Source organism: Brachyistius frenatus, unplaced genomic scaffold (genome assembly GCF_029030835.1).
Source record: "Brachyistius frenatus isolate BFR_SWC_R1_liver_20210118 unplaced genomic scaffold, ASM2903083v1 Contig_532, whole genome shotgun sequence".
Classification (NCBI taxonomy): domain Eukaryota; kingdom Metazoa; phylum Chordata; class Actinopteri; family Embiotocidae; genus Brachyistius; species Brachyistius frenatus.
In genome coordinates this window covers 214-22,373 of record NW_027211131.1, presented here as the reverse complement: position 1 = coordinate 22,373, position 22,160 = coordinate 214, and the positions used below count along the sequence as shown (strand labels likewise).

The following is a 22,160-nucleotide window of genomic DNA, read 5'->3' as shown; positions in this document are numbered from 1 at the left end:
TTCAACCAACAGAAGTTCTTAAATGCAACATTGTTTGAATGAAACTATCCACAACTGGATTTTTTTTTTATTTTATTGTAAATTAAAACATCTTTATTAGAGAAGATTTATTCATGTATATGTATTGTAATGTATATCTATACAATGAAGTGAGATTCCAGAATGACTACAGGTCTAACAGGTTTAATAGTCCAGATCCAGCTGATGTCCTAGTTGTGCTCCTTCATCCACGTCTCCGTCCACTGGATGATCTGCTCCAGGTTGCGCTCCAGGTCGTCGGGCGTGTTGCTGGGCAGCTGGTGGATGATGTCCTCCCTGTAGGCCTCCACCGCCTCCTCGTAGATGGTCTGGAAGATCTCACACTGCACGTTGTCCTGCAGCTTCTTCCCCGTGTAGCCCCTGTCAATCACACAGGAACAGCTGTTATCATGGAGGTGAGACCACAGGGGTGGGGCGCTGCTGTTTCACACCTGGTTCATTCAGAGACACTCAGACTGATGCTGCTGGATGTCTGACATGAAGGAGAAGATCACTGAGCATCTACTAAACATCTATGGGAGTGAGTGTGTGAGTGAGTGTGTGAGTGAGTGTGAGTGGACTGCTGATGAAGGTTGAACAGACTCCATTCATTTCTACACTCAACATCTTCATCACTTCCATGTGTTCTTGTTGGTGGAGAAGTGAGTCTCTGATCCTCCACAAACATCCTCAGAGAACCTGGACACTTTCATCAACCTCCTTCAGTCTGAACAATATTTCTCTGAGTTCGCTGGACTTCAGTAGTTTTCTCCACTGATGAAGAAACTCTTCATCCTCTTAGTCTTCCTCCCTGAGCCGGATAGCTGATCTCCTCAGGAGCTCTCTGAACATCTTTTATCTTTACGAGGATCTACTCTCAACTTTAAGGGGAAATTCTGAGAAAACGTCACAATTATAAGAATTTTATTCGAATTGAATCACTCGGAGGAAGTTTTAGTTCGAAGAGTCTCTGAATACGACCACAGGATCTTCAGAGAGTTTCAGGAAAACCTGTGAGCACACCGCCGATATCTCGGTGGTCCGCAGACCTCCAGTCGCTGGTCATCCCTCAGTGTGTCGGATTAATGAAGTGGTCGTTACCTGCCCTCGAGCCGGCCGTAAAGATGGCTGTTGTCTGTTCGGAGGACGAAGACGATGTGGAACCAGCGCTCAGGAAACAGGTCGCAGCCGTGGTAGTCCACGATCACTCCACCTTCCACCATCTTGTCGTCCAGCTCGTCCACCACCTACAGCGTCCAACGAGAGACAACACGTCCTCTTATGTCCACTCAGCCTCATCAGTCGGTCCTGCAGGCTGAAGAACACCTGCAGGACGCTGACCTCATCGCTTCTAACCATCTTTACATCATCTGTGCACATCAGGGAGGATCCAACACTTCAGACCGTTGCTGTTGAACGCAGATGTTGAAGCTGCATGTGTGGTGGGAGGGGTGAGTGTGGTGGGAGGAGCCAATGTGGTGGGAGGGGTGAGTGTGGTGGGAGGAGTCAGTGTGGTAGGAGGGGTGAGTGCGGTGGGAGGAGCCAGTGTGGTGGGAGGGGTGAGTATGGTAGGAGGGGTGTGTGGTGGGAGGGGTGAGTGTGGTGGGAGTCGCAGGACACACTTCAACCTCCATCTTTACCCTCTACAGCAGGGGTATTCATCTAAAATTTAAAGAGGTCCAGTTAGAGAACATTTCTTGAAGCAAAGGTCCGGACGATCATAATGTCTAACTATTTAGTGTGATATATATTTAAGTAGCCTCGTAGTTGTATCAACATCTGCATGTAATCAATACCTGACTGTCAAATCAAATGAATTCAGTACGATTCAAAAACCTTTTTGACAATATTTATTGTCATGTAACACAGAACTGAACTTGTATGTATGACTGCAGATACGTTTAATGTTCTCTCATGAACTAAATAAAAGTAGGGCTGCATTTCAAAATAAGAGAAAATGAATAAAATGTGAAAATTGTGCACGTTCAAATAAAGTGTTTAACTTCAGAAAAATCAAATAAAGGGAGGAAAAGCTTGAATTTCCCCTTTTCTGTTTCACATCTTGACTCAACACTCTCAACCAATGTTACAGATAATAAATCTCCACATCTTAACAACTGAACAGTTTTAGAGTATCACTCTCTTGCCCTCTTATATCTCACTCCTCCACTGTGTTGCTCAGTGAGAGAATTGAGCTCTAGCTTGTCCTGCCAGGATTTTAAAGCTGGGTTGGGTTAGGATTCGGGTTAGTAGGCTTGAATGGAGTCAGAGCCGTTCTCATCCACATGTGGAGGAGCTCATTGGTGAGTCTGGATCCATCTTTAGTTCTGGTTGTGTTCATTGTGGAGAACGCTGCCTCACAGTTGTATGTGGAGCCAAACATGGTCCAGATGTTGAGGGCTTCTTTCCTCAGACCTGGAAAGCTGTCTCAGGGACCATTTGGAGCCAGAAAGTGGACGGGTCAGTTCTTACAAACTGCTCTTCCAGGCCCACATCTGCTTGGAGATCAACCAATTACATCTGGAGGCCCAGCGTTGACCCATTTGAAGTGCTGTGTGACTTCCTTTGAGAACCCGCTGACATCTGTGATGAGAAATGGGTTCTGAAGGAACATGGTGAGCTGCTGTCCAAAGCTGAAGCTGTCAAAACGGTTGCTGAAGTTTACAATCAGCTTATCAATAAAGTCAACAAAAGAAGACATCTCTGTCCCTAAACCTGTCCCTGCACTGCTGGAAGTGTCCACAGTCTCCCTGCAGGTCTTCCTTCAACACCTCAAGTTTCCTCTGAAAGGAGCAGACAGCTGTCATCAGTTCACAAATTGAATTGTCCTCAAATTCAGTTCATTCAGATGTGAAGTGACATCAACCTAAAAGGCCACATCATCCATCTGTTCCTCATTTTCTAAAAAGAGAGAAAACTGTGTTTCCTTCTGACTTCTTAGCTCTTCAAAGAAGATGCTGCTTCGCTCCTGATGGACCAAAGCGTGCTAACACTGCCTTTGCTGAGCCATCTCACATTGTTGTGCAGCTAAAGATCATCAGCATTAGCATCAACTTCTCTGAGGAATCCCCTGAGCATGCGATGCTGGTAGGAAGAGGATGCCCTGAGAAAATGGATCATCTTCATCATTGTATTCATCACCTCAGCATGCTCATGTGACAGATTGATGAATGACGCCATGGTAAGCTATGAGCTCAGGATTGTCCTCTTAAACGCTCTATTTTCTTCGTCCACTTTTCTATTTTTAGAGAGCGCCATTTGTTCCTCATTTTTCTCTCCCTTTCTTTTCTCTTCATGTATCTCTATCTCTCTTTTTCTTTCTACCATCTTTTCATGTGTAACTTCCATCGAACTCACCTGTCTGCACTGTAGAGTCGCCATGTTCACCGCTTGGAATACACAGACTTGATTGGCTGAGTGGTATCAGGTGGGATGTCTTAACTTGCATACAATTATTCTGCGTTTCCTCGTCCACTAACTTCCACCGTAAAGTCTACAGAAGCTGCGCTGGTTAAAATAGAAGCGCCCCGTCAGGTCTTAAATCAGAACCTTCTGTTTTGGCTGTAGGTCCGGGTCCCTATGGGACGTCTTCTGGGTCCGGACCCGGACCGCCTGTTAGTGACCTATGCTCTACAGGAAACATGGACATGAACTCACCCTGTCTTCATCCAGAATTGGACACTGATACTCTTCATCATAGCCATCATAGAGCTGTCCTGGGGAGACAGTCAGCATCATTAGGAACGACCTCTGACCCACATTTAACTGCAGTTCTATCAGGCTCACTTAAACCCGACTGAAACCAGTCCGAAACCAGACCAGTCCTAAACCAGTCTTACACCAGTCCTAAACCAGTCTTACACCAGTACTAAACCAGTCCTAAACCAGTCTTACACCAGTCCTAAACCAGTCTTAAACCAGTCCTAACCCAGTCTTAAACCAGTCCTAAACCAGTCTTAAACCAGTCCTAACCCAATCTTAAACCAGTCCTAACCCAATCTTAAACCAGTCCTAAACCAGTCTTAAACCTGTCCTAAACCAGTCTTAAACCAGTCCTAACCCAATCTTAAACCAGTCCTAACCCAGTCCTAAACCAGTCTTAAACCAGTCCTAAACCAGTCTTAAACAGTCCAAAATCAATCTTAAACCAGCCCAAAACCAGTCTTAAACCAATCTTAAACCAGTCCTAAACCAGTCTTAAACCCCTTTTAAAACAGCCCTAAACTAGTCTTAAACCAGTCCTAAACTAGTCTTAAACCAGTCTTAAACCAGTCCTAACCCAATCTTAAACCAGTCTTAAACCAGTCCTAACCCAATCTTAAAACCAGTCTTAAACCAGTCTTAAACCAGTCCTAAACCAGTCTTAAACCACTTTTAAAACAGCCCTAAACTAGTCTTAAACCAGTCCTAAACTAGTCTTAAACCAGTCCAAAACCAATCTTAAACCAGTCTTAAACCAGTCCAAAACCAATCTTAAACCAGTCCTAAACCAGTCTTAAGCCAGTCTTAAACCAGTCCAAAACCAATCTTAAACCAGTCTTAAACAGTCCAAAATCAATCTTAAACCAGCCCAAAACCAGTCTTAAACCAATCTTAAACCAGTCTTAAACCAATCTTAAACCACTTTTAAAACAGCCCTAAACTAGTCTTAAACCAGTCCTAAACTAGTCTTAAACCAGTCTTAAACCAGTGCAAAACCAATCTTAAACCAGTCTTAAACCAGTCCTAACCCAGTCTTAAACCAGTCCTAACCCAATCTTAAACCAGTCTTAACCCAGTCCTAACCCAATCTTAAACCAGTCCTAAACCAGTTTTAACTCAGACTGTCCGTCCTACCTTCCTGCGCCAGGTCTCCTATGTTGACGTAGGTCAGGCCGGTCCTCTCTGCCAGCTCCTTCCCCAGAGTGGACTTCCCAACACCGGGCGTCCCTGAAGACAGTAGACACAGGATAAACAGCAGACCCAAAGAGTCCGTCCACAGAGGAGGTGGTGGAGGAGGAGGACAGACGTCTCCTGTGAGCAGGAGGAGGAGGACCCGTGGACATATTTCATCACTATTAATACAACAGTACAATGATGCCGGTTGATTGGATCAGAGGGGGCAGCTCACCTGTAACCCCCCCTCCCCCAGCTCACCTCTTGCCCCCCCCCCCCCCCCCCCCCCCCCCCCCCCCCCCCCGGCTCTGATCCGAGGATGAAGAGGTTCCGAGGTTCTGGAGGACCCAGTCAGGTCACCTGTTAGCAGGATGTTGGGCTGTTTCCTCATCTTCACAGCCGCTGACACGTGCGCGGAGGAAGTCCACCTGAGACACAACAGCTACGTCACCGCTCTGCGACTAATCTTCGGTCTGGGCGCCGAAAGTATTGGATCCGACCTGCACCGAGTTCTGGGCCCGCAGACACGAGAGCCCGGTTCGGTGGTTCTGTCACGGCCGACTCAGAGAGCTACACACACTGCCGTAAACCGAGGCTTCACGGCAGCTTTACGACAGTCGGTTAGCGGCACTCCGGGTTTAAATAGTTCAGCTAACTGACGCTGCTGCGAGTCTTCGTGGCGCAAACTGTCTGTCCTGTTTGGTTTGGACCGGAACCACAGTTCGGAGGGACAGAAGTCTCCGAGCAGCGGAACTCCGAGGAAGAGACCCGGATGAAGACGTTCAGGTGAAGGTGAGACTGTCTGAGAGACAAATCTTCACAGCGTGTCCTCCTCTGTCTGCAGGAGTCTGTCCCTCCTCTCTCCGGTCCTCCTCTGAAGAGCCTCCAGGATGAATGTGTCTCCGCTGGGAGAGAAAGCTGCTGTCAGCAGGGTGAGTCTGTCTTGTCTGTCTGTCTGTCTGTCTGTCTTGTCTGTATGTCTGTCTGTCTTGTCTGTCTGTCTTGTCTGTATGTCTGTCTTCTCTGTCTGTCTGTCTTGTATGTCTGTCTTGTCTGTCTGTCTGTCTGTCTTGTCTGTATGTCTGTCTTGTCTGTCTGTCTTGTCTGTCTGTCTGTCTGTCTGTCTGTCTGTCTTGTCTGTCTGTCTTGTCTGTATGTCTTGTCTGTCTTGTCTGTCTGTCTTGTCTGTATGTCTGTCTTGTCTGTCTGTCTGTCTTGTCTGTATGTCTGTCTGTCTGTCTTGTCTGTCTTGTCTGTCTGTCTTGTCTGTCGGTCTTGTCTGTCTTGTCTGTATGTCTGTCTTGTCTTGTCTGTATGTCTGTATGTCTGTCTTGTCTTGTCTGTATGTCTGTCTTGTCTGTCTTGTCTGTCTGTCTGTCTTGTCTGTCTTGTCTGTCTGTCGGTCTTGTCTGTCTGTCTGTCTGTCTTGTCTGTTGGTCTTGTCTGTATGTCTGTCTTGTCTGTATGTCTGTCTTGTCTGTATGTCTGTCTGTCTTGTCTGTCTTGTCTGTCGGTCTTGTCTGTCTGTCTGTCTGTCTGTCTTGTCTGTTGGTCTTGTCTGTATGTCTGTCTTGTCTGTCTTGTCTGTATGTCTGTCTTGTCTGTCTGTCTGTCTGTCTGTTGGTCTGTCGGTCTGTCGGTCTTGTCTGTCTGTCTGTCTTGTCTGTCGGTCTGTCTGTCTTGTCTGTTGGTCTGTCTGTCTGTCGGTCTTGTCTGTCTGTCTGTCTTGTCTGTATGTCTGTCTTGTCTGTCGGTCTTGTCTGTATGTCTGTCTTGTCTGTCTGTCTTGTCTGTATGTCTGTCTTGTCTGTCGGTCTGTCTGTATGTCTGTCTTGTCTGTCTGTCTGTCTTGTCTGTATGTTTGTCTTGTCTGTCTTGTCTGTCTGTCGGTCTGTCTGTCTTGTCTGTCTGTCTGTCTGTCTGTCTTGTCTGTATGTCTGTATGTCTGTCTTGTCTGTCGGTCTGTCTTGTCTGTCTGTCTTGTCTGTCGGTCTGTCTTGTCTGTATGTCTGTCTTGTCTGTCGGTCTGTCTTGTCTGTATGTCTGTCTTGTCTGTCGGTCTGTCTTGTCTGTCTGTCTTGTCGGTCTGTCTGTCTTGTCTGTATGTCTGTCTTGTCTGTCGGTCTGTCTGTATGTCTGTCTTGTCTGTCTGTCTGTCTTGTCTGTATGTTTGTCTTGTCTGTCTTGTCTGTCTGTCGGTCTGTCTGTCTTGTCTGTCTGTCTGTCTTGTCTGTCTGTCTGTCTGTCTTGTCTGTCGGTCTGTCTTGTCTGTCTGTCTTGTCTGTCGGTCTGTCTTGTCTGTCTGTCTGTCTTGTCGGTCTGTCTGTCTTGTCTGTATGTCTGTCTTGTCTGTCGGTCTGTCTTGTCTGTCTGTCTTGTCTGTCGGTCTGTCTTGTCTGTATGTCTGTATGTCTGTCTTGTCTTGTCTGTCTTGTCTGTCTGTCTTGTCTGTCTGTCTTGTGTGTGTGTGTGTGTGTGTGTGTGTGTGTGTGTGTGTGTGTGTGTGTGTGTGTGTGTGTGTGTGTGTGTGGAGAAGGAGGATGAGGAGGAGGAAGTTAGAAGAAGGAGGGTTCTCCTCCTCCATGACAACAGGAGGAGCCTCAGAACTTCCTGATCCATCCTGGTTCTTGAACCTCAGACCTCCATCAGTCTCTCATTCTGTCCTTTTGATAATGTCATCATGTTTGTTGTCCTGCTCCCCGGCAGGTGAACCTCTGGGTGGAGCCGTCCTTCACTGAGGAGAGTCTTCCTCAGCCCGGGGCCGAGATGAAGAGGCCGAGGAAGAGGAGGGGAGAGGGCGGCGGGGCTCACCTGCTGAGGGAGGCTGCTCACCGGGACCAGGATGAACCCTGGGTGGACCGGTACTCCCCTCGGACACAGGTACGCATCATCAGCTTCATCATCATCAGCTTCATCATCAGCTTCATCATCATCAGCTTCATCATCATCACTAACATCTGTTACCCAGGAAATGAAATCAGGACGAAGACTAAACCCTCTAATGAGTAACTGTGTGTATGTGTGTGTGTGTGCGCGTGTGTGCGTTTGTGTGCGTGTGCGTGTGTGTGTGTGTGCGTGTGTGTGTGTGTGCGCGTGTGTGCGTGTGTGTGTGCGTGTGTGTGTCTGTCTGTGTGTGTGTGTGCGTGCGTGTGTGTGCGTATCTGTGTGTGTGTGCGCGCGTGTGTGTGCGTGTGCGTGTGTGTGTGTGTGTGTCTGTGTGTGTGCGTGTCTGTGTGTGTGTGCGTCTGTGTGTGTGTGTGTGTCTGTGTGTGTGTGTGTGCGTCTGTGTGTGTGTGTGTGTGTGTGTGTGTGTGTGTGTCTGTGTGTGTCTGTGTGTGTGTGTGTGTGTGTGTGTGTGTGTGTGTGTGTGTGTGTGTGTGTGTGTGTGTGTGTGTGTGTGTGTGTGTGTGTGTGTGTGTGTCTGTGTGCGTCTGTGTGTGTGTGTGTGTGTGTGTGTCTGTGTGTGTGTGTGTGTGTGTGTGTGTGTGTGTGTGTGTGTGTGTGTGCTGTGTGTGTGTGTGTGTGTGTGTGTGTGTGTGTGTGTGTGTGTGTGTGTGTGTGTGTGTGTGTGTGTGTGCGTCTGTGTGTGTGTGTGTGTAGGCTGAGCTAGCTGTCCACAAGAAGAAGATAGAGGAGGTAGAGAGATGGATCAGCGCTCACACCAACACCTCGAAGGTAACCCGAGGGAGGCGGAGCTTCTGTAGATGATCTTAACCTCCTGTTATCCTCCACAGGGAGGCGGAGCTTCTGTAGATGATCTTAACCTCCTGTTATCCTCCACAGGGAGGCGTCCTGCTGCTGACGGGTCCTTCAGGCTGTGGGAAGACGGCTACAGTCCAGGTTCTGTGTGGGGATCTGGGCCTGAGGCTGCAGGACTGGACCAACCCCACCAACGTGGAGCCCTACAGCAGCAGCAGCAGCCTACAAGGTAAGCCGCCAGCCTCGGGCCCAGCCTCCGTGTCCCCGAGTGTCCCTGAGTGTCTCTAACTGTCCGTATCCCGTCAGAGTGGAGGATGAATGGCTCGGCCCACAGCTCCCAGCCAGCCCAGTTCCAGGAGTTCCTCCTCAGAGCCAACAAGTACAGCTGCCTGAAGATGTCCGGAGACGGAGGAGGAGCTGACAGGAAGCTCATCCTGGTGGAGGTACGGCTCCGCCTCCAGCTCAGGCAGTCATGTGATTCTCTCTTATTGATTTCTTCTGTTTATCTTTGATCCATCTGAGTTTCCTCTTCGTCACTTGTTCTTCCTCAGGATTTCCCGAACCAGTTCTACCGGCAGCCCAGCAGCCTGCACGACATCCTGAGGTGAGCCGACTGGGTTTCAGTCTACATCTGATTTCATGCTTTCACACAGGAGACCAGGAGACGTTTCTATGACGACAATCTCAGGACATGTTCCCTGTGAGCAGGAGTGTTCCTGGTTTACTTTACAGCTCCCGGTGTCTCCATCAGGACCAGGAGGAGGTCTTATATATGTAAGATGGCGCCACGCTAGCGGCAGCCTGTTGCAGCAGCTCCCCCTGAGTGTGTTTTATATTAAGTCTTTTTAAGTCTTTCTCCTCTTCAGAGTTGTTGTTTTCTTCTTTTCACGTGTGTTAAGTTAACCGTCAGACAATGGACCGTAATTTTTCCACGTTTCTGGTTGGGGGCATTGTTATTGTTTACTCTCATGATCAGCTGATCGCGCTGAGTAGACCTCTACTGCTGCTGCCCGGAGCGAGGCCTGAGATCCCCGATGAACTTCGGAGAAGACGTCGGGGTTGCAGAGCTGGAGCTAAGATGAAGGCGAAGAGGAGGAAATACAAACCATCGGTACCGGAGATCTTAATGGGGAACGTGAGGTCGTTGGCCAACAAGACGGACGAGCTCGGCGCTGGTAAAGACCCAGAGAGAGTACCGGGAGTGCAGCATCATGTGTTTCACCGAGACATGGCTGCACTCACATCTCCCGGACCACAGCGCGGTCGTACCCGGCTTCAGGACCGTTTGGGGGGACGGAGACGTTGTTCAGAGCGGCAAGAAGAAAGGTGGAGGGATTGCAGTCTATGTGAACGAGAGGTGGTGTAATCCCGACCACGTGTGTGAAGGAACGTTTCTGTAGCCCGGACATTGAACTTCTAGCCGTGGGGATGCGTCCTTATTATTTACTGAGGGAGTTAACGTCCTCCATTGTTATCGCTGTGTACGTTCCTCCATCAGCTGACGTAGAGGCAGCAGTGGACACCATCTACTCCACTGTGTCCAAACTTCAGACTAAGCGTCCCGGTGCATTTTTGTTAGTTACTGGAGACTTTAACCAGTCTGGATAAAGTACTGCCAACTGTTCACCAGTATGTTAACTGCCCCACCCGGAACAATAAAACTCTGGACTTACTGTATGCTAATGTCATGGATGCATACAGTACTACTGCCCTTCCCCCCCATGGTAGGTCCAGCAGGAGGAAGACCCGGTGCTGTGGAAGACGTCCTGTCTGGTTCCAGTCCCTAAGAAGACGACTCCATCCGGCCTCAACGACTACCGACCGGTTGCCCTCACATCTCATGTGATGAAGGTACTGGAGAGGCTGGTCTTGGCCCACCTCAGGCCGCTGGTGAAATCTTCTCTGGACCTTCTGCAATTTGCGTACCACCCTCGTGTGGGAGTGGACGACGCCATCATCTACCTGCTGCAACGAGCTCAGTCTCACCTGGATGGAACCGGTGAATCTGTGAGAATCACTTTCTTTGATTTCTCCAGTGCATTCAACACCATCCAACCACTGCTGCTGAGTGAGAAGCTGCAGGTGGTGGGGGTGGACACGTCCACCGTCTCCTGGATCAATGACTACCTGACAGGCAGACCACAGTTTGTCCGTCTGGGCAGTGTGCTGTCTGATACGGTGGTCAGTGGTACTGGAGCTCCTCAGGGAACTGTTCTGTCTCCTTCCTGTTCACCTTCTACACCACTGACTTCCAGAACAACTCAGAGTCAAGACATCTGCAGAAGTTCTCTGATGACTCTGCAGTGGTAGGATGTATAAGGGATGGACGGGAGGAGGAGTACAGGGCAGTAGTGGAGGGCTTTGTGGAGTGGGGGGGAAGAAATCACCTGCTCCTGAACGTGACCAAGACCAGAGAGATGGTGGTCGACTTCAGGAGGAAGACGACGGCTCCACAACCGCTGAGAGTTCTGGGAGAGGAGGTGGACATGGTTGAGGAGTACAAGTACCTGGTGTCTCCATGACAACAGACTGAACTGGAAGACCAACATCAACGCTGTCTACAAGAAGGGGATGAGTCGACTCTTTTTCTTGAGGAAACTTCGATCCTTCAATGTGTGCAGCGAGATGTTGGAGATGTTCTACCATCTGTTGTGGCCAGTGCATTGTACTTCGCTGTGGTCTGCTGGGAGAGCAGCATTGGAGCCGGAGACACCAACAGACTTAACAAACTGGTTAAGAAGGCCGGCTCCATCATCGGCTACAAACTGGACAGCCTGGAAAAGGTGGTGGAGAGGAGGACACTGAGGAAACTATTATCCATATTGGATAATCCTGACCACCCTCTCCACCTGCTGCAGGGACAGAGGAGGACATTCTCCAAAAGATTCCTTCAGCTCCGCTGTCACAAGGACAGATACAGGAGATCATTCCTGATACAGGAGATCATTCCAGATACAGGAGATCATTCCTGATACTGGAAATCATTCCAGATACAGGAGATCATTCCTGATACAGGAGATCATTCTAGATACAGGAGATCATTCTAGATACAGGAGATCATTCCAGATACAGGAGATCATTCCTGATACAGGAGATCATTCCAGATACAGGAGATCATTCCTGATACAGATCATTCCAGATACAGGAGATCATTCCAGATACAGGAGATCATTCCTGATACAGGAGATCATTCCAGATACAGGAGATCATTCCTGATACAGGAGATCATTCCAGATACAGGAGATCATTCCTGATACAGGAGATCATTCCAGATACAGGAGATCATTCCAGATACAGGAGATCATTCCTGATACAGGAGATCATTCCAGATACAGGAGATCATTCCTGATCCAGGAGATCATTCCAGATACAGGAGATCATTCCTGATACAGGAGATCATTCCTGTCCACTGCAATAAGACTGTACAATAACTCACCTCTGGCAAAATCCATCACATAACAATAACACTGTTGACTGTGTGTCTTGGTTTGTTTGTATATAATATATATACTGTACTGTGTATTTTATATTTTTACTGCTATTTTAATGCTATTTTATTGCTTTTCTATTATTCTATTATTATCTTATTGCTTCCTGTATGCTGCTGTAGCGAAAAAATTTCCCCTCTGGGATTAATAAAGTAACTACCTAACCTAACCTAAAGGACGTCTATCCTCTACAGAGTTCAGGACAGACGTCCGTCCTCTATGGACTTCAGGACAGATGTCCGTCCGTCCGTCCTCTACAGAGTTCCGGACAGAAATATACTTTGCCCTGCTCTGTGTCTTCCAGGCGCTTCGTGAGGACCAGTCGATGTCCCCTGGTGTTCATCGTGTCGGACAGTCTGAGTGGACACAGCAGCTCACGCTTCCTGTTCCCCAGAGAGATCCAGGAGGAGCTGAACATCTGCAACATCAGGTATTAACCTGCAGCCTGAGACGCAGGGCTTCATGAACAAACACATTAGAGACTGTCGGAGACCGTCAGAGTCCGTCAGAGTCTGTTAGAGACCGTCAGAGTCCATCAGAGTCTGTTAGAGACCGTCAGAGTCTGTTAAAGACCGTCAGAGTCTGTTAGCGTCCGTCAGAGTCTGTTAGAGTCCATCAGAGTCTGTTAGCGTCCGTCAGAGACCGCCAGAGTCCGCCAGAGTCCGCCAGAGTCCGCCAGAGACCGTCAGAGTCTGTTAAAGTCCGTCAGAGTCTGTTAGAGACCGTCAGAGTCCGTTAAAGACTGTCAGAGTCTGTTAAAGTCCGTCAGATTCTGTTCGAGACCGTCAGAGTCCGTCAGAGTCCGTTCAGTTGCGGCTGTTGTAGGAGAGATGACTTACTGTGACATATATGAGGAAGGAAATACACGAACAAACATACACTGCTGTCATGTATTCAGCACCTGATTTACTTTTAGACACTTTAATGACACACAGACTGATAGAACCTGCTGATGCAGCAGAACGTGTCATACGGGAGACATTACAAGCTTCAGGAACAACAGAGACTCTGTTTACCTTCCAGTTTCAGCTCAGTTCAGTTATTTATATCTGCTGCCTGGGTTTCAGTATATTATAACATATTTTTAAAGATGCTCTCCATCCTATCTGCTCTGTCTGCTTCTGATGTAAACTCAGTTCTTCTTCCACCTGTGACTCCATAAAATCAGGTTAACGTCCTGTTTGTCGCTGAGTCATCAGTCCAACAGCTCCATGTTGTTGTCATACAGGGCAGAAATTGTGTTAACTAAATTAATTCCAGCTGCTCCATCACAGTTATGTCACATTACATTACATTTCATTTATCTGACGCTTTTATCCAACGACTTACAATAAGTTCATTTCAACCATGAGGGTTCAAAACCAGAACAACAAGAATCAAGAAAATACAATTTCTTCCAGAAAGCCAAACTACAAAGTTCTATCAGTAAGTTCTATTTTAAGATACTAAAGTTCTACTGTTCAAGGTAAAGGAGGAAGAGGTGTGTTTTTAGTTTGTGGTGGAAGATGTTCAGAGTTTCTGCTTCCTGATGTCGTTGGGGAGCTCATTCTACCATTTAGGAGCCAGGACAGCAAACAGACGTGATTTAGTAGAGTGTTTAACTCAGTGAGGAGCAACAAGCTGATTGGTAGAAACAGAGTGGAGGGAGGGGCTGGGATGAAGGGTTGGACCATGTCCTGGATGGAGGAGGAGGAGGAGGAGCGGAGTAGTGTGAGTGAATTTCGGGAGGTTAAAGACCAGTTGAGCTGCGGCATTCTGGATGAGCTGCAGAGGACGAATGGTACTAACAGGTAGACCTGCCAGGAGGGAGTTACAGTATTCTAGATGTGAGATGACCAGAACCTGGACCAGAGCCTGGACCAGAACCTGGACCAGAGCCTGCACCTCCTTCTGAGTGAGAAGAGGACGTATTCTCCTGATGTTGTGCAGCATGTATCTACAGGAACGTGTTGTTGCAGTGATGTTGGCAGTAAGAGAGAGTTGACTGTGGAGTGTCTCCGAGGTTCTTATCAGTCAGGGTCGGGATAACAGAGTTGTTGAAGGTAGTAGTCAGGTCGAGGGTGGGAGAGTCTTTCTCTGGAAGGAAGAGCAGTTCGGTCTTGTGGAGGTTGATTTCCAGGTGGTGTGAGGACATCCACTGAGAGATGTCAGTCAGACAGGCAGAGATTCATGCTGCTACCTGTGTTTCAGATCTGGAAAAGAGATGATCAGTTGGGTGTCATCAGCATAGCTGTGGTAGGAAAAGACATGCGAGTGAAGGACAGAGCCGAGAGAGTCGGTGTACAGAGAAGAGGAGGGGACCTGGGACGGAGCCTTGAGGGACACCAGTAGTGAGAGGACAAGGTTCAGACACAGATCCTCTCCAAGTTCCCCGGTAGGTGAGGTCGTTGAGGTAGGATGAGAACAGGGAGAGAGCAGAGCCTGAGACACCGAGGTCCTGAAGGAGGAAAGAAGGATCTGGTGGTTCACTGTGTCCAATGCAGCAGAAGGTCTAGAAGGATCAGGACAGAGGACAGAGAGGCTGCTCTAGCAGTGTGAAGCTGCTCAGAGACAGAAGGAGGACCGTCTCTGTTGAGTGGTCTGTTGAAACCAGACTGGTGGTCAAGAAGGTTATAATGGTGGAGATAGGAGGAGAGTTGGTTAAAGATAGCTCGCTCCAGAGTTTTAGAAAGAAAGGGAAGAAGAGAGACGTTGTTTACTTCAGACGGGTTGAGGGGGGGGTTTCTTCAGGAGAGGGTTCACTCTCCTTCAGAGAGTTCAGGAAACAGACCGTTGACAGAGAAGAGTTGATGAGATGGAGAGAAAAGGAAGAAGGTCTGGAGCAATAGACTGGAGAATGAGATGGGATGGGGAGGAGGGGTTTGGGGGGTGGAGGTTACCAAGGTAACAACTTGATTGGGAGACGTGGAGGTGAAAGAGGAAAGTGAAGGGGATGAAGATGAAGATGATGGACATGTAGTTATAGAAGATGGATTATAAAATGAGGAGCGAATGTCATCTATCTTTTTAGTAAAGTAGTTGACAAAGTGGCTTGGTGGGAGGAGGAGGGAGGAGGGGGTCAAGGAGGTTGGAGAAGATGGAGAAGAGGTTTTTGGGGTTGGATAATGAGGATGTAGTTCTGGTTTGGTAGAAAGAGCTTTTGGCTGCAGAGAAAGAGGAGGGAGAGATTGATAAGTGAGCAGGTCGTCAGGGTGGTTAGATTTTCTACATTTCCTTTCTGATGCTCTCATAGTGGCTCTCTGGGAGCACAGAGAGGAGGAGGACAGAGAGAAGGAGGAGGCCAGAGAGGAGGCCAGAGAGGAGGGAGAGGAGGAGTGAATGTTGTAACGGACAGGTCCAGAGTCTGTTGATGTGGTCAGGTTGTCAGTTTGAGAGAGTCAGAGATAAAGAAGTGGTCGGAGACATGAAGTGGAGTTATTATTAAACATTAAAAACATCCAGTAGATCAATGAGCTTCAACTCTTCCATTTCTGAAAGGCTTTTATTTTGAAATTTGGCTTTGATTCATAGTAGCAGTACAAAGTAGAGAGAAATGAGATGTATGAGCAACAGAGCAGAGCTGCAGGTGAGGACCACCTGACTGATGGAGGTTAAACTCCCTCTGGAGGCCAGTTACAGGAAGTGCAGTGCTTCATGTCCTGTTGTCTCTGGTTGCAGCTTCAACCCGGTGGCTCCAACCACAATGATGAAGGTCCTGACAAGTATCTCCATACAGGAGGCAGGACAGGTGAGGAGCAGCTGCAGCTGTCCACAGGTTTCCTCCCTCAGTGTGTATTTCTCTGTGTGTCTCTGAGTGTGTATTTCTCTGTGTGTCTCTGAGTGTGTATTTCTCTGTGTGTGTCTCTGAGTGTGTATTTCTGTGTGTATTTCTGTGTGTATTTCTCTGAGTGTGTATTTCTCTGTGTGTATTTCTCTGTGTGTGTCTCTGAGTGTGTATTTCTCTGTGTGTGTATTTCTCTGCGTGTGTCTCTGTGTGTGTATTTCTCTGTGTGTGTCTCTGAGTGTGTATTTCTCTGTGTGTGTATTTCTCTGAGTGTGTCTCTGAGTGTGTATTTCTGTGTGTATTTCTCTGAGTGTGTATTTCTCTGTGTGTATTTCTCTGTGTGTGTATTTCTCTGCGTGTGTCTCTGAGTGTGTATTTCGCTGTGTGTGTCTCTGAGTGTGTGTCTCTGAGTGTGTATTTCTCTGAGTGTGTGTGTCTCTGAGTGTGTATTTCTCTGAGTGTGTATTTCTCTGTGTGTCTCTGAGTGTATATTTCTTTGTGTGTCTCTGAGTGTATATTTCTTTGTGTGTATTTCTCTGTGTGTATTTCTCTGTGTGTCTCTGAGTGTGTATTTCTCTGTGTGTGTCTCTGAGTGTATATTTCTCTGTGTGTCTCTTGAATGTGTATTTCTCTGTGTGTCTCTGAGTGTGTATTTATCTGTGTGTGTCTCTGAGTGTGTATTTCTCTGTGTGTGTCTCTGAGTGTGTATTTCTCTGTGTGTCTCTGAGTGTGTATTTCTCTGTGTGTCTGCAGAGCTGTGGGAGGATGTGCGTTCCCGACCAGGCTCTGTTGGAGTCGCTGTGTTCAGGAAGCTCAGGAGATGTTCGCAGTGCCATCAACAGCCTCCAGTTCTCGTCCCTCCCAGGTCAGACTGAGTCCACAGAACACCTGAATGCACCATGAACCCTCACATCTGAACCCCCTGCTGGCTCGTTGTGACTTTCAGACACGTCGCTGGAGAGGGGGCTGTGGAGGACGAACAGAGCAGTGACATCACGGGGGAGGGGCATGTCCAGAACCAACCAGAGGAAGAAGATGTCCAGACCGACAAAGGAGGCGGAGGAGGAGGAGCAGCCTGTTGGAGGGAAAGATGCTTCTCTGTTCCTGTTCAGAGCTCTGGGGAAGATCCTGCACTGCAAACGTGAGTCTCACCTCCCGCTGATCTGATGTGTGTTAGATCTGATGTGTGTTAGATCTGATGTGTGTCAGATCTGATGTATGTTAGATCTGATGTATGTTAGATCTGATGTGTGTTAGATCTGATGTGTGTTAGATCTCTGTCATGACAAGAGTCAGGATGGCAGTGAACGCATCCTCTGGACACATGTAGTGTGTCTGTCTTACCTCTCCGTTACACTACAGGACCTCCCTGCTGCTGGAGAAGAACAGTCAGGTTTCTGAATCCGACTGCTGCTGTGATTGAATAATAACCATCTGGTTGTCTTCAACAGGAGAGAGTCATGGAGGCGGGGCAGCAGCTGGAGATCTACCTGTTCTACCATCTCACCTGTCACATCATCACAGAGAGCCACTACTCATCAACCCTGAGGTACACATGGACATCTCTGCTGCACTTCCTGTCCACCTGTCTATGTCCCCCTGTCTCTCTACTGTCCACCTGTCTCTGTCCACCTGTCTCTCTGTTCAACCTGTCTGTCCCACTGTCTCTGTCCCAGGTGGTGGTGGAGCGGTCCCACCTGTCTGGGCAGTTCTTCAGTCTCTACCTGCACCAGAACTACCTGGACTTCTTCTCTGAGGTGGAGGACGTGGACCGAGCCAGCGAGTACCTGTCTGACGCCGACCTCCTGACTGCTGATTGGACGGTCAGTCCTCCTCCAGACATATCATAAACTGATAACACAGATCAGGACATGTTTTCATTTATAGTGAAGGTGTAGCTGTCCTCTCTGTGTGGTGGAGCTGACATCTGACCTGTGACAGACAGACCTCTTCACTGTGTGTGTGACTGACATTGTGTGTTAACATCCTCCCTGCAGACTGACTGATCATTAACTCCTGCTGTCTGTGTTGTTCCAGAGCCGCGGTGCCCTGGAGGATTATGGGTGTTCAGTGGCAACCAGAGGGCTCCTTCACTCCAACTCCCAGCAGGTCTGTGTGGGCTTCAGACCGCTGCACAAACCCAGCTGGCTGCTGGTCAGCAAGAAGGTAAGATGCTGCTGTGTTAGTGGATGTGGAGGGTTTAAGCTCCAGGACAGGTTTAAACCACATGTCCTTGCTGCTGTGTCCTCGGAAGAAGCTGTTGAAGTTGGACCTGCGTGAAGAAATCCCAGAAACTCTGCAGACTGCATCTAAAACATAAAAACAGATTATCATATTCATCTGAAGTTTCTCTGTTTGTTTGAGACTGCAGTCAGTCAAAGGAAAGAAAGATATGAGGCGTCCTCTACCGTCCTTTTCTGTCCTCTACTGTCCTCCTCCGTCCTCTACTGTATCTACTGTCTGCTTCCATCCTCTGTTGTCTCTACCGTCCTCTACTGTCTCTGTACCGTCCACTACCTGTCCTCTACTGTCTCTACCGTCTGCTTCTGTCCTTTACCGTCCTTTTCTGTCCTCTACTGTATCTACCGTCTTCTACTGTCTGCTTCCATTCTCTACTGCCTCTACCGTCCTTTACTGTGTCTACCATCCAGTACCTGTCCTCTACTGTCTTGTCCGTCCTCTACCTGTCCTCTACTTTCTCTAATGTCCACTACTGTCCTCTACCCTACTTTTCTGTCCTCTACTGTCTCTTCCATCCTGTACTGTCTGTACCGTCCACTACCTGTCCTCTGCTGTCTCTACCGTCTGCCTCCGTCCTCTACCGTCCTTTTCTGTCCTCTACCATCCTCTTCTGTCCTCTACCATCCTCTTTCGTCCTTTACCGTCCTCTACTGTCTGTTTCCGTCCTCTACCGTCCTGTACCATCCTCTTCTGTCCTGTACTGTCTCTACCGTCTGCTTCTGTCCTCTTCTGTCTTTACTGTCCTCTACCGTCTGCTTCTGTCATCGACTGTCTCTACCGTCCACTACCTGTCCTCTACCATCCTCTTCTGTCTCTACTGTCCTCTACCGTCCTCTGCTGTCCTTCCGTTCTCTACTGTCTCTACCGTCTGCCTCCGTCCACTACCGTCCTTTTATGTCCTCTACCATCCTCTTCTGTCTCTTCTGTCCTCTACCTTCCTCTTTTGTCCTTGACTGTCATCTTCCGTCCTTTTCTGTCCTCTACCCTCCTCTTCTGTCTCTACTCTCCTCTACCGTCCACTTCTGTCCTTTTCCGTCCTCTGCTATCTCTACTCTCCAGTACCAACCGCTTCCGTCCTCTACTGTCTCTACCTGTCCTCTACTGACTCTTCTGTCCTGCACTATCTCTTCCGTCCTGTTCTGTCTCTACAGTCCACTACCTGTCTTCTACTGTCTCTTCTGTCCTCTACCATCCACTTATGTCCTCTACTGTCTCTTCTGTCCTGTACCATCCTCTTCCGTCCTGTGCTGTCTCTACCGTCCACTACTTGTCCTCCACTGTCTCTACCATCCTCTACTGTCTCTCCCGTCCATTACTTGTCCTCTTCTGTCTCTAATGTCCTCTACCTTCCTCTTCCGTCTTCTACTGTCTCTTCTGTCCTCTACTGACTGTTCTGTCCTGTTCTGTCTCTACTATCCTCTACTGTCTCTACCGTCGTCTTACGTCCTCTGATGTCCTCTACTGTCTCTACCGTCCACTACCTGTCATTTTCTGTCTCTAATATCCTCTACTGTCTCTACCGTCTGCTTCCGTCCTGTACCGTCTGCTTCTGTCCTCTTCTGTCTCTACTGTCCTCTACTGTCCACTACCTGTACTCTACTGTCCTCCACCGTTCTCTACTGTCTCTACCGTCTGCCTCCGTCCTCTACCGTCCTTTTCTGTCCTCTACCATTCTCTTCTGTCTCTTCTGTCCTCTACCTTCCTCTTTCGTCCTTTACTGTCCTGTACTGTCTCTACCGTCTGCTTCCGTCCTATTCTGTTCTCTACTGTCTCTACTGTCCCGTACCAACCTCTTCCGTCCTGTACTGTCTCTACCGTCAACTACCTGTCCTCTACTGTCTCTTCCGTCCTCTATTGTCTCTACCGTCCTCTACTGACTCTTCCGTCCTGCACTGTCTCTTCCGTCCTGTTCTGTCTCTACAGTCCACTACCTGTCCTCTACTGTCTCTTCCGTCCTCTACTGACTCTACCGTCTGCTTCTGTCCTCTACCATCCTTTTCTGTCCTCTACCGTCCTCTTCTCTCCTCTACTGTCTCTACCATCCTGTACTGTCTCTTCCGTCCTGTACCATCATCTTCCGTCCTGTACTGTCTCTACCATCCTCTACTGTCTCTCCCGTCCATTACTTGTCCTCTTCTGTCTCTAATGTCCTCTACCGTCCTCTTCTGTCTTCTATTGTCTCTACTGTCCTATATTGACTCTTCCGTCCTGCACGGTCTCTTCCGTCCTGTTCTGTCTCTACGGTCCACTACCTGTCCTCTACCGTCTGCTTCCATCCTCTACCATCCTACTCTGTCCTCTACCGTCCACTTCTGTCCTTTTCCGTCCTCTACTGTCTCTTCCATCCTCTACTCCCCCTACCGTCTGCTTCTGTCCTCTACTGTCTCTACCGTCCTTTTCCGTCATCTACTGTCTCTGCTGTCCTCTACCTTCTTTACCATCCTCTTCTGTCCTCTACTGTCTCTACCGCCCTCTTCTGTCCTCTACCTTCCTCTTTCGTCCTCTACCGTCCACTACTTGTCCTCTACTGTATCCACCATCCTCTAGTGTCTCTCCCGTCCATTACTTGTCCTCTTCTGTCTTCTACTGTCCTTTTCCGTCATCTACTGTCCTCTACCTTCTTTACCATCCTCTACTGTCCTCTGCTGTCTCTCCTGCCCTCTTCTGTCCTCTACCTTCCTCTTTCATCCTTTACCGTCCTCTACCGTCTCTACCATCCACTACCTGTCCTCTACTGTCTCTACCATCCTCTACTGTCTCTACCGTCGTCTTACGTCCTCTGATCTCTACCGTCTGCTTCAGTCATCTACTGTCTCTACCATCCTGCTCTCTCCTCTACCTTCCTCTTTTGTCCTTTACCGTCCTCTACTGTCCTCTACCTTCTTTACCATCCTCTTCTGTCCTCTACCTTCCTCTTTTGTCCTTTACTGTCCTCTACTGTCTCTACCGTCCATTACCTGTCCTCTACTTAACAACTTAAGACGGTCCCCCTGTCCTATAACGGTAGATACTGAATGTAGTGACTTCTCTGTTGTCCTCAGCACCATGACAACTGCGTCGCTGCTGAGACTCTGTTCAGGAGTTTCTGTCTGACTCCTGTCAACCTGCAGACGGAGCTGCTGCCCTACCTGGACAAACTCACCTGTCCTCTGAGGAACCAGGGTAACACACACACACACACACACACACACACACACACACACACACACACACACACACACACACACACACACACACACACACACACACACACACAACACACAACACACAACACACACACACAGAGCAGTTAAAAGCAGACCTAGTTGTGACCTGCTGTGATCATCAGTGTTTACATCATTCACTTCCTGCTAAGTTACTGTAGACTTCATGTTCCTCAGTAGATTTGATCACAGCTGATCAGCCTCCACAGCAACATCTGTGTTTTTTTATAAAAAGTAGTGACGTTGTTTAAAATGTAAATAAAAGCAGAAAGTGATGATTGTAAATCCAGTAAACTAAATATGTAATAGAAATAGACCAAACACAACTTATCAGATGTTGAAACTGAGAAGTTTTATGATGAATATCTGCTCATTTAGAATTTGATGGTGTCTATTGAAAGTTAGTGATGTTGTATTAATGTGTGTTTTGTGTCTCAGCCCAGATCACCTTCGTCCAGGATGTTGGACAGATGTCTCTGAGGAGGTTCGCCGGCAGGTACAGATCACACTTAATCTTCTGCAATTATAATATTCATTACGACCCTGCATCATATCTCGGACAGCAGCACGTACTGAAGCTCATGGTCCTTGATGAGTCCTGCTCTGTGACCTTTGACCTCTCGGTTTTGTCCCTGTGAAGCTGGTTGTGACCTTGAGGTCCTCTGATAAAACCTGAGATGTTCTTTAAACCTTAACAGTGTTACCACTGTTCATAGTGTGAACAGTATTATTGATTGATTTTTAAAGTGGATCAGTTGTGATCAAGCAGGTTCTGTATCCACATCAACAAAACTTTTAATTACAGGATCAAACATAAAGCAGTGAAGGACGGAGCTCTTTCATCTGAAGATGTCAGTCTGTTAGTGAAACCAA

At 48.1% G+C, this 22,160-nt stretch overlaps 2 protein-coding genes across 2 annotated transcripts; one reads left to right on the top strand and one right to left on the bottom strand.

The window, feature by feature from the left end:
• Positions 1–55: 55 nt before the first annotated feature.
• On the bottom strand, positions 56–5,345 carry ak6 (adenylate kinase 6). The gene is made up of 5 exons (XM_069688141.1): positions 5,254–5,345; positions 4,855–4,947; positions 3,676–3,734; positions 1,120–1,265; positions 56–399 (listed from the first exon to the last, which is right to left on the bottom strand). Exons 1-5 carry the CDS (start codon positions 5,282–5,284, stop codon positions 210–212), a joined length of 519 nt encoding a protein of 172 aa, XP_069544242.1. The 5' UTR covers positions 5,285–5,345; the 3' UTR covers positions 56–209.
• Positions 5,346–5,746: 401 nt separating this feature from the next.
• rad17 (RAD17 checkpoint clamp loader component) lies at positions 5,747–21,925 on the top strand. Its single transcript, XM_069688144.1, has 15 exons — positions 5,747–5,825; positions 7,600–7,773; positions 8,494–8,568; positions 8,677–8,821; positions 8,899–9,035; positions 9,144–9,196; positions 12,385–12,510; positions 15,738–15,807; positions 16,597–16,708; positions 16,790–16,984; positions 17,295–17,392; positions 17,520–17,666; positions 17,881–18,009; positions 21,126–21,246; positions 21,726–21,925. Exons 1-15 carry the CDS (start codon positions 5,784–5,786, stop codon positions 21,923–21,925), a joined length of 1,824 nt encoding a protein of 607 aa, XP_069544245.1. The 5' UTR covers positions 5,747–5,783.
• The last annotated feature ends 235 nt before the right edge of the window (positions 21,926–22,160 follow it).

Excerpts from the sequence above, each read along its gene's own strand:
- ak6 (XM_069688141.1), bottom strand. The coding sequence starts at position 5,284 with ATGAGGAAACAGCCCAACATCCTGCTAACAG. Across the intron at positions 4,948-5,253 it reads GCCCAACATCCTGCTAACAG|GGACGCCCGGTGTTGGGAAG; the intron begins GTGACCTGACTG and ends TACTGTCTTCAG. Across the intron at positions 400-1,119 it reads TACGGCCGGCTCGAGGGCAG|GGGCTACACGGGGAAGAAGC; the intron begins GTAACGACCACT and ends TGTGATTGACAG.
- rad17 (XM_069688144.1), top strand. The coding sequence starts at position 5,784 with ATGAATGTGTCTCCGCTGGGAGAGAAAGCTGCTGTCAGCAGG. Across the intron at positions 9,036-9,143 it reads GGAAGCTCATCCTGGTGGAG|GATTTCCCGAACCAGTTCTA; the intron begins GTACGGCTCCGC and ends GTTCTTCCTCAG. Across the intron at positions 15,808-16,596 it reads CCATACAGGAGGCAGGACAG|AGCTGTGGGAGGATGTGCGT; the intron begins GTGAGGAGCAGC and ends GTGTGTCTGCAG.